The sequence below is a fragment of the Cyprinus carpio genome, chromosome B17, assembly GCF_018340385.1.
Source record: "Cyprinus carpio isolate SPL01 chromosome B17, ASM1834038v1, whole genome shotgun sequence".
Classification (NCBI taxonomy): domain Eukaryota; kingdom Metazoa; phylum Chordata; class Actinopteri; order Cypriniformes; family Cyprinidae; genus Cyprinus; species Cyprinus carpio.
This window is the reverse complement of record NC_056613.1, coordinates 15,131,623-15,145,555: the sequence shown is the minus strand read 5'-3', so window position 1 is coordinate 15,145,555 and position 13,933 is coordinate 15,131,623. Positions and strand designations below refer to the sequence as shown.

Genomic DNA, 13,933 nt, shown 5'->3' with positions numbered 1-13,933 from the left:
CTCAGGCTGGGTGTGAGTTTTTTTCTGTTTGGGTTTATTGTTGAGCTCAGTGTTTGTTTTTCATTGTTTTCTTTTCTCAACTCTTTTGTCTCTTTTCTCTTCAGCCTTTGCATTTCAACCACTGACAGCGGCAGCGCCAGTTCTCCTGTCATTAAATACAGCAGGTCCACTGGTATAGGTACATTTACTACGGCCTGGCTGGTGATTGGGCAGTATCTCTATTCTCTCAGGGCAGAGGCAATATCAGTGTTGCAAACATCGAAATGCCATTCACGCCGTTGGTTTTGTAGAGTAAATAAACACTAAAAAACTTTTTTAAAGGTATTCCAATATAACGAATGGTTTAAGTCAAACTGGATGACTGTGCATGTAGCAACCCTTTTTGTCTCGTTGCAGACATTTGAACTACTTTCAAAGCTCCAGATCTTCATGTGGTGAAACGCTCCTGGCATTAAGCCAACAAAATGAAAATATGAGGAACATACTGTAAATATTAGTGTTGTTTCACAGTGTTTGCTACAGATAGGCTATGTAAAACTAGGTCATTCCTTTGTAGTATGGAAACTTTCTAATTAAATATATAAATTTTTTATGTATCTCATATGGTACAGATATGTTATTAACTGAATAATGTAAAATGTTGTTACTTGGATCCATATCTAAATTTACTCTTAATAATAAAAAGAATCTACTTTTTATTCTGTATTATTGAGATTAAAACCTAGTTGTCTTAGCTGTAGAGTAGTTGGTGAACTCCTTTCATTCAAGACTAAACAGTTAAATATTTGTGTTATGTTTTTATCCGTTCTCGGTGTTTTTTTTTTATTATCTGAGCATTTCATCTGTTCCCCACAGATGCCGTGGAGTCGAGCTCTGGAGGTAAAACAGGTTTGTATGGGGCTGAATACAAGTTCTGTACAGAGTTGTGGTTCATCATTCTCATGGCGTTCCTGGGGCTGCTGCTGCTGGCTCAGTTAACGGGTCTGGTGCTGAGAAGAGTCCTAAGCAAGCCCCCCTTCATCAGGGAGAGACCACCAATAGTGCCCCTTCAGAGGAGAAGTACCAAGTATCCACCTAATGACACCTATCTGGTGAGAGAAAAATTGTTTACTAATTGGAAATTCACTTGGACTAACGCTTGCTCTAATGTTCTACCATTTTTTAATCAATTAGCAAAGATGTATGTTAGACTGTAGAGGTTCCTTTAAATGTCCAGAAGAGGGCGTGATAACACTGTTGTATGGCAGTGTCATAGTCATAAAAGCAAAGACTGTTCAGATTAGCATATTAGTCTTATGCACTTCCTCTCAAAAGTTTAGGGTCAGTAAGGTTTTGAATAAAAGTTTTGAACTGTTCAAAATTGACAGTAAAACATTTATATAGTTACAAAAGATTATTTCTATTCATCATAGAATCCTGAATAAAAGCATTACACTTTCCAGAAAAATGTCAAAATTAATAGTAAGAATATATATTACATTTCTGAATGTATTAAAATAGAAAATTGTAATAATATTTTACTGTTTTTCCTGTAAAGTTCTTCCTAGTTTGCAGTATAACACTAAAGCGTTTTGCTATGCACACTTTGGTACAGGCTCTCTGGGATGTATTTCAGAATAGATTATCACTATGGCCTGCTACATTGGCATGTTTTGCCTTTTTCCTCATTAGTGGTACTTGCTAAGGCAACTGTCACTATTACTGTTTCTTATGCTAATTACAAATACTTATGTGATATGGATGTCTTTTGTTCTATTTGCCTATTTGCACATTCAAGCACCACTTACTAGAGACTGCATTCCCTTTCCTTTCCACCTGCAGGAGCAAACCACAGCTTTCAGGCCAGCATGTCTGTGCTGCGTGTTCCCAGCCAGAGCCAGCTCAGCCGTGCCTATTCCCAGAATTCCATTGGAGTGTTAGTCAGCTGATCAACACGCAGGATAAGAAGTCTCTGGGTGGTGGAGCGTGAGACGCTGACCTACACGGCACTGACAGCAGCATGGTAAGATGATGATGCTGTGGAATCAGCATTTATTAGAATGATTTGATCATGTAACACTGAAGCCTGGAGTAACGACTGCTGAAAATTCAGCTTTGCTATCACAGGAATAAATAACATTTTAAAATGCATTAAAATAGAAAGCCCTTTTTTTTAACTATAATACTATTTCATAATATTACTGTTTTTACTGTATTTTTGATCAAATAAATGCAGCCTTAATAAGCTATAGATAGACAGACAGACAGACAGACAGACAGACAGATAGATAGATAGATAGATAGATAGATAGATAGATAGATAGATAGATAGATAGATAGATAGATAGGATAAGCAGAATATACTTCTGATTTTTTTTTTCTGATTTCTTGTACTTTGTTATCGGACATAGATTATCTTTTGCTGTAACATGTGTTTAGCACTGAAGCAGAGAGGAAGCAAACTGTTCTGAAAATAGCATTGTATTATTATAGCTTTAAATGGAGTCTTATGACTGGCTGTGTAGCTATGAAATATTACCGCAATCATAAAGTATTAATGAACTGAGTCTCCAAATTATTCATGCCAACATAGAGAGGAAGTTTATCTCTTCTGTCTCTACAGACACATGAATGAGGAAGATGGTCAATCCGGTAGATGTGTCCTGTGTTAATGGAAATGTTAGATAATGCTAGACTGAGCAACAGTGTGAACTATGGATCAAGTGTCTTAAATGTCATACACAAAACTGGTCATCATTGTTACATGTGAATGTGTTTTTATTATCAGAGGTTGTTTTAAACCTGTAAAGTGTGAATATATTTAATTATAGTGTCAGTATTATTTATTGTTGCAATATATATATTTTTTTAATATATAAAACAGAGCTCATTCTAAGATTAATCAGAGGTTTGTGAACAATCGTTTTAATAGAGAGTTGTGAAATGTAAAAGAAAGTTGTTTGTAATGTTGATGTTACCATGCTTATTAAAAAAAAATATATCAGATTCTGAGACTGATTCTGCTTTGTTTGGTTACTTTATTGTGCCACCTGAAATGTACAGAAGCTGAGTACCGATCTGTAGTGTATGTACCATTTTCTTTTTTTATATATTTCATGTAGCATAAACTTTCCTCTTGTAGCCATGTCATGATCTGTGCAGCAGGTAAGCCCAGTCTTGTTAGATAAAACACAAATAAAGGCTCTTGTCTGGAGATAAAATTAAAACATAAATCAGGTTATGACTGTATTTCTGAACGCAAGCATAAAGAATCATACTCTTGTCAGTTAAATATTCCCCAACACTGAAACATCTCAGAGAGCAAATACATGACATAAGTAGCTGATTAAAGTACAATGTTCAATGAAATATATGTAAAAATATATTATTTTAGCTCGCTCACAAAAGATATGTATAGTAGCTGTATTATGTATTTAGAAGTATTTTATAGATTTATGAGCAACAGAATTTTGAGAAATGAAAGATTTTCCTATGGCAAATTTTTTCTAGCTTCATGCTGTTGTCAAAAGCACCTTCTACTATTCATTTTCATGTTTAAGGCTATGTAGCCTACTGTCAGCACTATCACTGATTGCATAGCATTAATGAGATATCATCATTTCCTTTATATAAAGTAAGTAACTTGTTAAAGGCTTTCATTTAGTTGCAATTACAATAATAATCTCACTTAGCAACATATAACTACATTAATAGCCTATATTGGATATGTATCATTGATTGCTAGATATAGACTGTACATATTCTCTTGCAGGATATAACCTTGACATAAAGTGGAAAGGCTGGAAAGAAAGTGACCATGCTCATCAGTTGACAATGCAAAATTAGCTTCATGTCAAATATAAATAATTCTTTACAATATATTCTTAACAGAAGTGAGAATGCAAGTGATAAAATTATACTTCATGTTAATTTAGACAGAAGTTTGTGTTGTAGCATTTTAGAAACAGAACTAATCTGTTAGTACAAATTCTATTTTTTCTATTTTCAATTTTATATCACCTCTAAATCTGGCAACTGTCTGTAAAACATACCTCATACCTTTTCTTTTTTCTTTTCTTTTCTCTCATCTTGATAAGTCATCTTATCCTGTCAGTAAAAACTGAACCGGCTTCACTTAAATCAGTTGCATAATGTGATAATCCAACTAACTCTCACATCAGAAAGACAAGTCTGTTTTGATTTCTCATAGCAGTATCTATCCATATTGGCAAAAGGCACTGAATAAATCCCAAAAATGGATAGAGCGAGTAAAAATCCCCTGTGGATGCATGCTAAATTTCAGAGCGCAAATCGTCTGAAAGGATTAATAAAGAAAGAAAGAGATTATGATTCCTGCAGCCTTCACGGCAGCAGTGGAGTCTATTAACCTACACTTCAAACCTGATCATTAGCTGAAGTTCAGTCCCTTCATTATAAAGGGATGGATGTAAAGAAAGACAATAAAGTGCATCACAGAGTTTTGAAGGTACCGTTAGTGTTACCATTACTTTTTAAAGCTTAATTTACAAGAGAATAGCAAACCATTAAGCAATAATCCACCCAAAATCTGAAGTCTTTAAATCCATGTATTATTTTTCTTTCTTTCATGGAACACAAAAGTAGCAGAGTGTCCAAACTGATCTTTTCAGTACAATGAAAGCAAATGCAAATCATGGATGTCATGAAGGATTATCAAGAAAAGATGATTAATAGTAACAAATTGAATTCTATTACTCAGAGCTCTGAATGTAAAGTATTAAAACCGCTTTCATTGTATGGAAGAGAGCAGCAAAGACATTGTGGTAAAGTTTTCCTTTGCTGATCCAAAAAAAGAAAGTCCTGTGTAGATCCTTTTAAATGACATGAAGGTGAGTAAATTCTTTATTCATTTCTACACGTTTTCATTTTAGGGTGGACTATCTAATGGACAAAAAATAATAATAATTGCAGTGCAGGTGTACAAAGCTAAAGTCTAACTGAATAATAATTCATCTAGTCACTCTTTATTCATTTTCTCCAAGGAATTAAAAGTAAATGTATCTGATTTTTAAGCCTGGAAAAAGCAGCAAAGAGAGGATTAGGTCTATAATGCTGAAGTGTCATCTGTCTGCTAAATAAAAGCTAAATAAATTCTTTTAACTGGTTAACAGACATGTGAAATTGACATGGCATTTGTATTGTGCATTTTCCCTTTAAATCTGTCCACAGTGAGTGAGTTTTTTAGCTGCCAGTTGCCGTCCTGCCAAACCTTCACGTCTACGTTCTGAAACACTTCACTTTTTAAATCATCCATTCATCTCCTTTCTTTTCCCTGTCATTGATTATTGTATTTGGTACGTCCTCTGCGCATGACAAATCTGTGTTAACCATCACTCACATGCTGTGTCAGGAGCCTTGCGATGGCGTGGAGATGTGGACACTTTAGTTGGCGAGGGTGAGGCGGTGCTGGACGAGTCGCTGCCCCCTCCATCAGCTCCTGCTGGTGGGGGGCTCAGCTGTGGAACCGGAGGGCCCTTTTTCCTGCTTAGAAAATTAGCTTCAAATGCTCCCCTCCTCCTGCCTCCATCCGGTCTAGAGTCTGCAGCCCCTTCCTCCATCAAATGGGCCCTTCGCTGCTGGTCTCCGGGGCTGTCTGGGGGTTTGCGTGCAGCTGCAGACTGGGTTTCAGATGATCTGGACCCCCAGAGGTCCATGGTAGAGTTCCTTTTGTCGGGGTCCTCAGCATTGTTCTCGTCCTCCATGGATCCGCACTCTCCATGGTTCTCCAGCAGGGCCTTGGTCAGGTTTAAGCTGTGGAAGTCTCTGTAGCTGTGGAAGCTCTCTGTGCGTCGAGCGCGGGCCAGCAAGGGGCTTTCTCGGTACGGCCGCAAGGCTCCATAGGTGGCCGTCTCAGGGATGGGCTCCTGAGCCTGCAGCTGAAGACTGTAAAAATGACAAAATAACATTCTGATCCCAAATTTAATCTTAAAATTCATTAAGAACATTAACAAAGAATTAGTTTACCCAAAGAATTTCAATTTTGACATTACTTGTTTACAATATTACTTATGAATTGATATTTTTGCAGCTTTTTTCCATACAACAACTTCTCACAGTGACCAAGGCCAAAAAACCCATAAAAGTAGCTCATGCGTCATGTGATGCACAATCTCAGTCATTTGAAAGCTTTCTCTGAGGAGCGGACTGAAATATAGGATGTTATTCATTGATAATTTTTTGTGATTGCCATAATCATTTGTAATTTTTTAAATATGTGCCTTTAAAAAAAATGTTTGAAAGAAGACTTGCAATTATAGCATCAGTCATAATGTTTAATGGCTCTTTTAACAGCTGTGGTCACTATGGAGTACATTTATATTTTCAGCTAAAAATGGAAATTCTGTCATTATTTACTCACCCTCATGTTGTTCCAAACCCATGAGACCTTCGTTCATCTTCAGAACACAAATGAAGATATTTTTGATGAAATCCAAGAGCTTTCTGATTCTGCATAGACAGCAAGGGAACTATAACATTCAAGGCCCCGAAAGGTAGTAAGGACATTATTAAATTAGTTCATGTGACGACAGTGGTTCAATCGTAAATTTTTGAAGCTACAAGAATACATTTTGTGCACAAAAAAAATTAATGTATTTGTATTCTTTATTTTCTTCTGTTTCGTGTTTGATTTTGTGTTGTGTTCAGTACAGTAACGGTTTGGTTTAACCACTGATGTCATATGTACTACCTTTCTGAGGTAGTTGCTTTGTTTTCTGTGTAGGGTACCTCTCAGATTTCATAAAAAATGTATTAATTTGTTTTCCGAAGATGAACGAAGGTCTTACAGGTTTGGAACAACATGAGGGGCAGTAATTAATGACAGAATTTTCATTTTTGGGTGAACTAACCCTTTAAGGTCTGATTATATTGATATAAAACATGAACTTTTTTATACCAAAGCTATTCATACGTATTGAATTTTATCACTGTTTGATTTTGAATACCAGAATGACAGCAAATTCAGGATCTAAACAATTAGAAGTTCATCTAGCTTCCACATCACTGCACTACAATATTTCATACTTGGCACGAAAAAGAGTTTTGTTTAAAAATCCCGACTTGTGAATAAACTTTTGGACTGTAGTACCTGGAGCAGGACTCTCGCAGCCGGCTGTGCTGCAGCACGGAGGGGGCGGGGCTGATGTTGGGCGTGGCACAGCGAGATGTGCTCAAATCACATTGGTCAAGCAGCTTCAGCAGCTCCTCCTCAGTTGGACCTCCCACCTCTGCAGACAGGTAACATCATTTCACAACTTTATCAAACAGACAATTTATTGTCCTTATTTTGTCCACAGTAATAATCAGACCTGGTTCCCGCTTGGCTTTGTCGTCACTCTTGTTGACCGTGTCCATGGCGGTGGTGAGGTCCCACATCTGAATGCTCCCATTTGCATGGCCAGTGAAGAGGTAACGGCGGGGTCTGGAGCCCATGCGGCTCGAGCCTTCACACTCTCGCACTGTAAAACACGTGATGGTGGTGCCATCTACAGCCTGCACCTCACAGATCCTGAAATACAGGTATAAAAATAAATCAATGTAAAATATCTTCTTTTATGTTCCACAAAACAAAGTCATACAGGTTTGGAATGACTTGAGGATGAGTTAAAAATTACAGAATTTAGGTATTTTTAATAGTACCCTACATACCCATGAAAAGCAACATTATTATTATTTAGCATATTATGCAGTGTGTACCTCGTTTAAGAATTAGTACGCGCCTCAAAATATACCTTTTTCCCGTAGAGGAGAGACGAACAAAGAGTTTGTTGGTAATAGGAATGACTTTCTGAATGAACACCTGTTGGTCATCTCTCTCTCCAAATGGGCCTGAATGGAAACAGCAGATCAAGTGAAATTTTACTGACTATATTAGGACAATAGCAGCTTTTCAGTTCTAATTGTACCGATACAGTGGCAAGTCTCTCACCAATGTCATTGCCGGAGGAATAGCTGCTGTGGCTCTCTGTCTCCTCCAGTGAGATGATCTTAAAGGAGGCCAGCGGAGTAGATCCTGGCTGAGTGGAGATCATGCCTCTGAAGCGCGTCACCGTCCATGTGCGTACGTGATTATTGTCAGCACACACTCAACAAAAACAGGCCGAAATTACAGACCACCACCATTTTGCATTATATCGTCGTATATTGTGGTAGTTTTTACCTGAAACTAAGTGCTTTTCAGAGAGCATAATCTTAGTGACAGGGCTGCGATGGACAGTGAAGGTCTGGAAGAGCTGTGGACCAGATCCAACGGTCTCTGGATGCTGCACGATCACACGCACGGCCCCTGAGCTGGTTCCATAGGCTATCTCAATCCAGTTCCCACTCACACCTGCAAACACAGTGAGATCAGTGACTGACCAGACTAACCACTTCATTCATCTTGGTAAGACTAGTTAACCATCTTTGGACGTACTGGTTTTAGGAGTCAGGTAGACACTGAGGGCCGTGATGGCATCGTTCGATGGGTCGTGGTACAGCTCTGTCACCAACAAATCATTGTCCTTCATTCTCAGTGGAAACTTCTGCATGTCTGAGAGTGAAGAGAATATGGTTAGCTCTTTTCTTTATGGTCTTCTCATTTAACATATTACCTGTACATATTAGAGGTATTTTCAGCACCTATTACTTCAGTCTTCATTGTCACATGATCCATCAGAAATCATTCTAATATGCTGATTTGGTGCTCAAGAGACATTTATTGTTAATATCATTTATTATTACTAATTACATGACATTATTTTTACATTACATTTACATTTATTAGTATTAACTTGAAAACAGTTGAGCTGCTTAATATTTTTATGGAAAACAATGATACATTGTTTTCAGGATTCTTTGATTAATAGAAAGGTCAAAAAACAGCTTTCATTTAAAATATAAATATATCTAACACTCTAAATGTCTTTATCATTTTAATGCATCCTTACATTAAGAAGTATTCATTTATTTAACAAATATTTTGACTGTCCCCAAACTTTTTGAATGGTAGTGTATATAGTAATTAAAATAACATCTAATAAGCCTACATTTCCTTACACTAAAATCTCACAAAAATATAAAAACACATGTGGATCTCAGCACTGCATTAGGATGATGAACTGCATATGACTTTTTAACCTATTTACTATGTAAAATTAATTACATTGATGCCTTTATGTAATTGTAATTACATTTTCAACACTGATTGTGGTACTGCCAGTTGCACATCTCATTAACCACTCACGTCATATAAAAATGAATTCAATGCAATCCAGGAGAAGATAAGCAGCTTACCAATATAGTAAACTGAGCCGTTGTTACAGCCCAGCAAGAGGAAGGAGCCAGCAGTGTCGCAGCTCGTGATGGGCACTACATCCTGCACCTGTATGAGTGATACATTGCAAATGAAGTAATCAAATATGAACCCTGATAATATGTCTAAATGTAGTATAAAAGTGAAATTGCTTTACCTGCCAGTGCTGGGTGACAGCGTTCCACACTCCTACCTTCCCCGTGTGACTGGTGGCAACCAGCTGACTCCCAATGAAGAACAGAGAGTCAACTGGTACTCCAAGACTGAACACACCTTTACAAAGACAGAGAAACATTATCTTTAAATCCACACACATGAGTGACTGCGCATTTCATTTTTGTTCTGTCCTTCTACCTATTTCACTTCCGCTGCCTCCATCCTGGATACTCCACAATATAATGCTGCTCTCTGATGACGCTGCCACCATCTTGTCTTTATCTCCATGTGGGCCACCTACAACTTTTGCATTGAGGGCCACCCGCTCGATGGCCCAGTCCAGGTAAGGGCTGGAAAACACCTGCTGCCAGCCGGATGATTCCTTTATCCTAAAGAACAATCTCAGTCTGGTGATTATAACCCTTATTATTTAAATTTCAAAGTCATGTGGTCTGTAGCTTTACCTGTAGCAAATGACAAAATGTGCATAAGCAGCTACAATCCAGTTATGATGGCCAGCGACAATCAGCACCTTCCTAGGGTCCACTGGTGATCCTATAATAATAATAATAATAATTGTAATAATAAAAGCCAAAACAATACCTCAGTATGTTGATACACAAGTAGGCTGAAATGTTGATGGTAGCCATTGACTTCTGTAGTACGGGAATAAATACTATTGAAGTCAATGGTTACGGTCAACTGTTTGGTTACCCACTTTCTTCAAAATATATTTTTTTCATGTGTTCAAGTAAAGAAAGAAACTCATATGGGTTTGGAACAACTTGAGGATGAGTAAACAGATTTTCAATGACAGAATTTAAATTTTTGTGTTAACTATCCCTTTAAAAATTTAGATTAACAGACACTCACTGTCTGTTTGAATAATAAAAAATTAAAAAAACATGATTAATCAAAGAAAGTAATTAGCATAAAAACATTCAGTTCAGTGGGCCCTGTAATATTTGTTAGTAGAATTTTAATGAATATATTATTAAAAACAAACAATTTTATCAAGTTTATGCAAAAACACAAACAAAACAAAAAACATAGTAATAATATGACAATACAACAAGCTCATTTTGTGTTGGTTTTGATTGTTTTCATTTTATTTTGTTTTATTTTTTATCTACTGGCTCTTCCGTGTTATTAGTGGCTACTGTCACTTTTCTTTTTGTACCAAAAAAAATCAAATTAGGCACACCACAGCTCCAGAGATAAGAAAAAACATCACCTGTGGTGAGAACTTAAATATTTTTTCTGGAGGTGTGATGTGCCTACTTCCTACTTTGGTTCAAATTATTGTGTGGTGGAGCACCCACATTGAGCTTTTTGCCTACTGGATGTGTGCACTTGGACTGATTTTTTTTTTTTTTTTTGTTAAACACATTACAGCAAATCCTATGCAAACACATATTTCAATGTTTTTTCCCCTGTTCTGTCAATTTTTATACAATTATTATCCAAATTCTCTGTGATGTTGGCTCAGTACATTTTGCCCCATGATAAATAAATGCACCAAAATGCAATAAAAATGGTTAAAAGGAAGGCCTGTCCATTAACTTGTTTTCTCCATCTCTCTCTTTCATCACTCTTCTCACATGACTTCGCTGGGCACCGAGGATATAAAAGGCCTTTTAAGATGACCTCACCCTGCCTACTGCACTACTGCTTGTAAGGGGAATACTTTGTCTTCATGGGACCCCCAACCCCTCCCCTTCGTATGCCCATACCAGAATGGAGTGCATGTTGTTCTCCAGTCTGCACTGAGACAGCTACAGCCAACCCAGTTCTAATGTTCTCTGTACTCTCTACTGCTGCATCTAATACAGCTTACAAAATCCACAATACATTTATAAAAAAAGTATTCCATAACATGGTTTATTAACACTGTTAACACAAATATGTGAGATCACATTCCTAGTCAGTGGTGTTTTTTTTAATCTTCTTCAAGTATTTTTATATACATACATACATATATATTTTTTTGCACAGCATCTTTAAACATCTCAGTTTCAGTGTAACCACAGTAGTCACTGCACGGTTGTTACTCACCCAGTCTTTGAGGTCCATCTGCTCCAGAGGGTCCAGGGAGAGAAGACTGAGGGCAAGAACGAGGGTAACCCCCCTCTGCGCCACTGGGGCCTGAGCGCTCCTCTGGACCTGCAACAGCTGCACCCTGCCCTCCGGCACTGCTCCGCGCTGGGAGAGCTGAAGGACAAAAATACCAGCCTCATCCTGATGTGTTATATTTGGCACAGAGGATGAAACGGTGACATTTTTTTCTCTATCTTCCACAGATCTACTCTCAACCTACCTGGTGGAGGGAGGTAGCCATGAAACAACACACTTCCACATGACGATCGCTCCAGTTCTTCACAAAGCAGTAAGCGTCGGACTAACCATATCAGTGACAAATAGTAATGCAAGGTAAGAATTAAACATGCATAAATTAGGTTCTGCACCTAATTCAGTCACATTTCTTTTTCTATTACATACCTAAGGGTGTAATACCATAGAACTCGGCTTCATGTCGCAGGATACTTATGTTAACCCCCCTATCAGAGAAAGCATGGATATTACACACATTAAACAATATATTTTTGGGATATGTAATGGATAACAAATAAGCATCTGTTATGTCTCACCTCAAGTCCAATTCTTTAGTTCGAAGAAAGTTTAAAATGGGTGCAAATGCTGTTGGGTCTCTGTCAATAAATATCTTATAGAAGAAAAGAGATCTCTTTCAGAGATGGATACATTTATAATTTGTTTGCTTCTGGAAAACTTTGAAATTATTTTAACAAAGAACCCACAAACATGGTTATTCAGTAATCATTAATTTTTTTTTTTTTTTTTTTTTTTTTGGTATGTTTTCACTTATAAACACAATTAGGTAATACTACTTTTCAGGACTTCTACTCACAGCTCCAGTTTCATCCCGTAGTGTTGATATTCTTCCACTAAGTAAACTGGGCACAAAACACATGGACAGAGAAGAATGGATAGAGGTTTAGTAAATGTGCATACAAAGAGGATCATTCTGGAAGATCTAAAAAGTGTTTATATTATGACAAGTCACATTTTTCCTTTAAGTTTCCAGACTTATGTATGTAGCATACTGTGACTTTCAGAATTCAAAACCTTCTCCCAGTCCAAAAAAAAAAGAGCAATAAAACAAAATGCTATGGTGCTGCTTCAGACAATCTTATCTTACCTCGAGAAGAAAGAGTCAGGAATCCATGTCAGAGTCTGCCTTGATGTGCTGAATCTGAAAATATGTAGATAAGAAAGATCTATTATACAATCACTTCTCATTTCTCTTTCACTCAGTGAGCTAGAATTATCTAAAATTATTTAATATCAACAGTTATTGTTACAATAAGAAGCGTTCATGTCTTTATAATATTTTTAATGCACAGTTTTATTATAGTAACTTAAGTAACCGTGATATTTCGGGGGAAATTGTTACTTCTATTAGGGTATTTCTTCTGTTTATATATTTCTATTTAATTTTGATGGTAGTTTAGGGGGTTTTGGATGTTATGATTACATCCTGTAGTCAAACATGTGGAAGCTGAGAATGAAATAAGGAACTGAAAAGACTTTCCCATTAACGCAATAATAGTTATGGTTAGGTTCAAGATGTGTAGTCTGAGCTCAAAACGATGTGCTTTATAGTTTAAGACATGGTTAGCGGACACACTTTGTGTACCGTTACATATTAACGCTGATTGCGCCACATCAAAGTGAAAATCCGCTACACGTTGACGTAGCCTTTGATCTCAAATAAAATTGTTTTGACTTCGAGTTCGTGTAAAGAAGTCATGACGTCAGCATACCTCGTTCCTCCGACATTCAGCTGGATGATGTCACCCATTCCAGATGTTGAACTGTTCCCAATTCCAGCCATCCTCTAATTCCGTACAGTTATACACGCGATTTGATTATCCAGTTTGTGCATCGATCAAACTGGAGTCCTCAAGATTCTCTTAAATCTTCCTCACGACCCAGCGATAAATTATGCGTCACGAGAAGGACGTATGAGATGGAGCTGTTCGTACACAGTGTTCTTCATATTCAGAGCTTTAATAAACAACTCAAAATACGGCCTTCAACTAGCAACGGCCTTTTTCTGTAGCCTATGGGACTTGGGATCGCTATGTTCAGTGTTGTGGACGCCATAGAGCGATGCTAGAACGTTGTGGACTCATCAGAGCGTCAGCCAATCGAACGGCGTCATTCCTGACACAGGACGCAGACCCCGCCCAGTGTTCCAGTGTTTTGGGAGTGAGCCTTGAGGAGAAAACTGTACTTCTCACATCTACAGTCTTAAAGGTACACTCAGTCATTTTTTTATTTTTTGCTACTTACTAAGTTTTTACAAATAAAGAAATTAACAGCACTTAAAATATAATTATAAAAGGACATATACACTAAAAATACACTAGTATGAAATGAAGGCGC

General features: G+C 37.3%; 2 protein-coding genes across 2 annotated transcripts in view; one reads left to right on the top strand and one right to left on the bottom strand.

Moving 5' to 3' along the window:
• ush2a (Usher syndrome 2A (autosomal recessive, mild)) overlaps nt 1–2,131 on the top strand; it is a 205,714-nt gene extending 203,583 nt beyond the window's left edge. The window contains 4 exon segments of the mRNA XM_042743112.1: nt 46–55; nt 105–178; nt 856–1,091; nt 1,822–2,131. Of these exon segments, the coding sequence (XP_042599046.1) occupies nt 46–55; nt 105–178; nt 856–1,091; nt 1,822–1,920 (419 nt within the window). The 3' untranslated portion in view covers nt 1,921–2,131.
• An 866-nt stretch (nt 2,132–2,997) lies between these two features.
• Nucleotides 2,998–13,707, bottom strand: kctd3 (potassium channel tetramerization domain containing 3). The gene is made up of 18 exons (XM_019117825.2): nt 13,309–13,707; nt 12,684–12,737; nt 12,393–12,438; nt 12,115–12,188; nt 11,966–12,024; nt 11,784–11,864; nt 11,522–11,677; nt 9,931–10,021; nt 9,665–9,855; nt 9,468–9,583; nt 9,292–9,379; nt 8,432–8,548; nt 8,177–8,347; nt 7,946–8,101; nt 7,749–7,845; nt 7,326–7,525; nt 7,106–7,244; nt 2,998–5,901 (listed from the first exon to the last, which is right to left on the bottom strand). Exons 1-18 carry the CDS (start codon nt 13,377–13,379, stop codon nt 5,349–5,351), a joined length of 2,460 nt encoding a protein of 819 aa, XP_018973370.1. The 5' UTR covers nt 13,380–13,707; the 3' UTR covers nt 2,998–5,348.
• Between the last annotated feature and the right edge of the window lie 226 nt (nt 13,708–13,933).

Bases quoted from the DNA above. Each gene is read 5' to 3' on its own strand.
- kctd3 (XM_019117825.2), bottom strand. From the start codon at position 13,379: ATGGCTGGAATTGGGAACAGTTCAACATCTGGAATGGGTGACATCATC. The intron at 11,865-11,965 runs GTATGTAATAGA...TGATATGGTTAG, and splicing joins CTATGGTATTACACCCTTAG to TCCGACGCTTACTGCTTTGT. The intron at 7,245-7,325 runs GTCTGATTATTA...ACCTGTCTGCAG, and splicing joins CAAAGCCAAGCGGGAACCAG to AGGTGGGAGGTCCAACTGAG.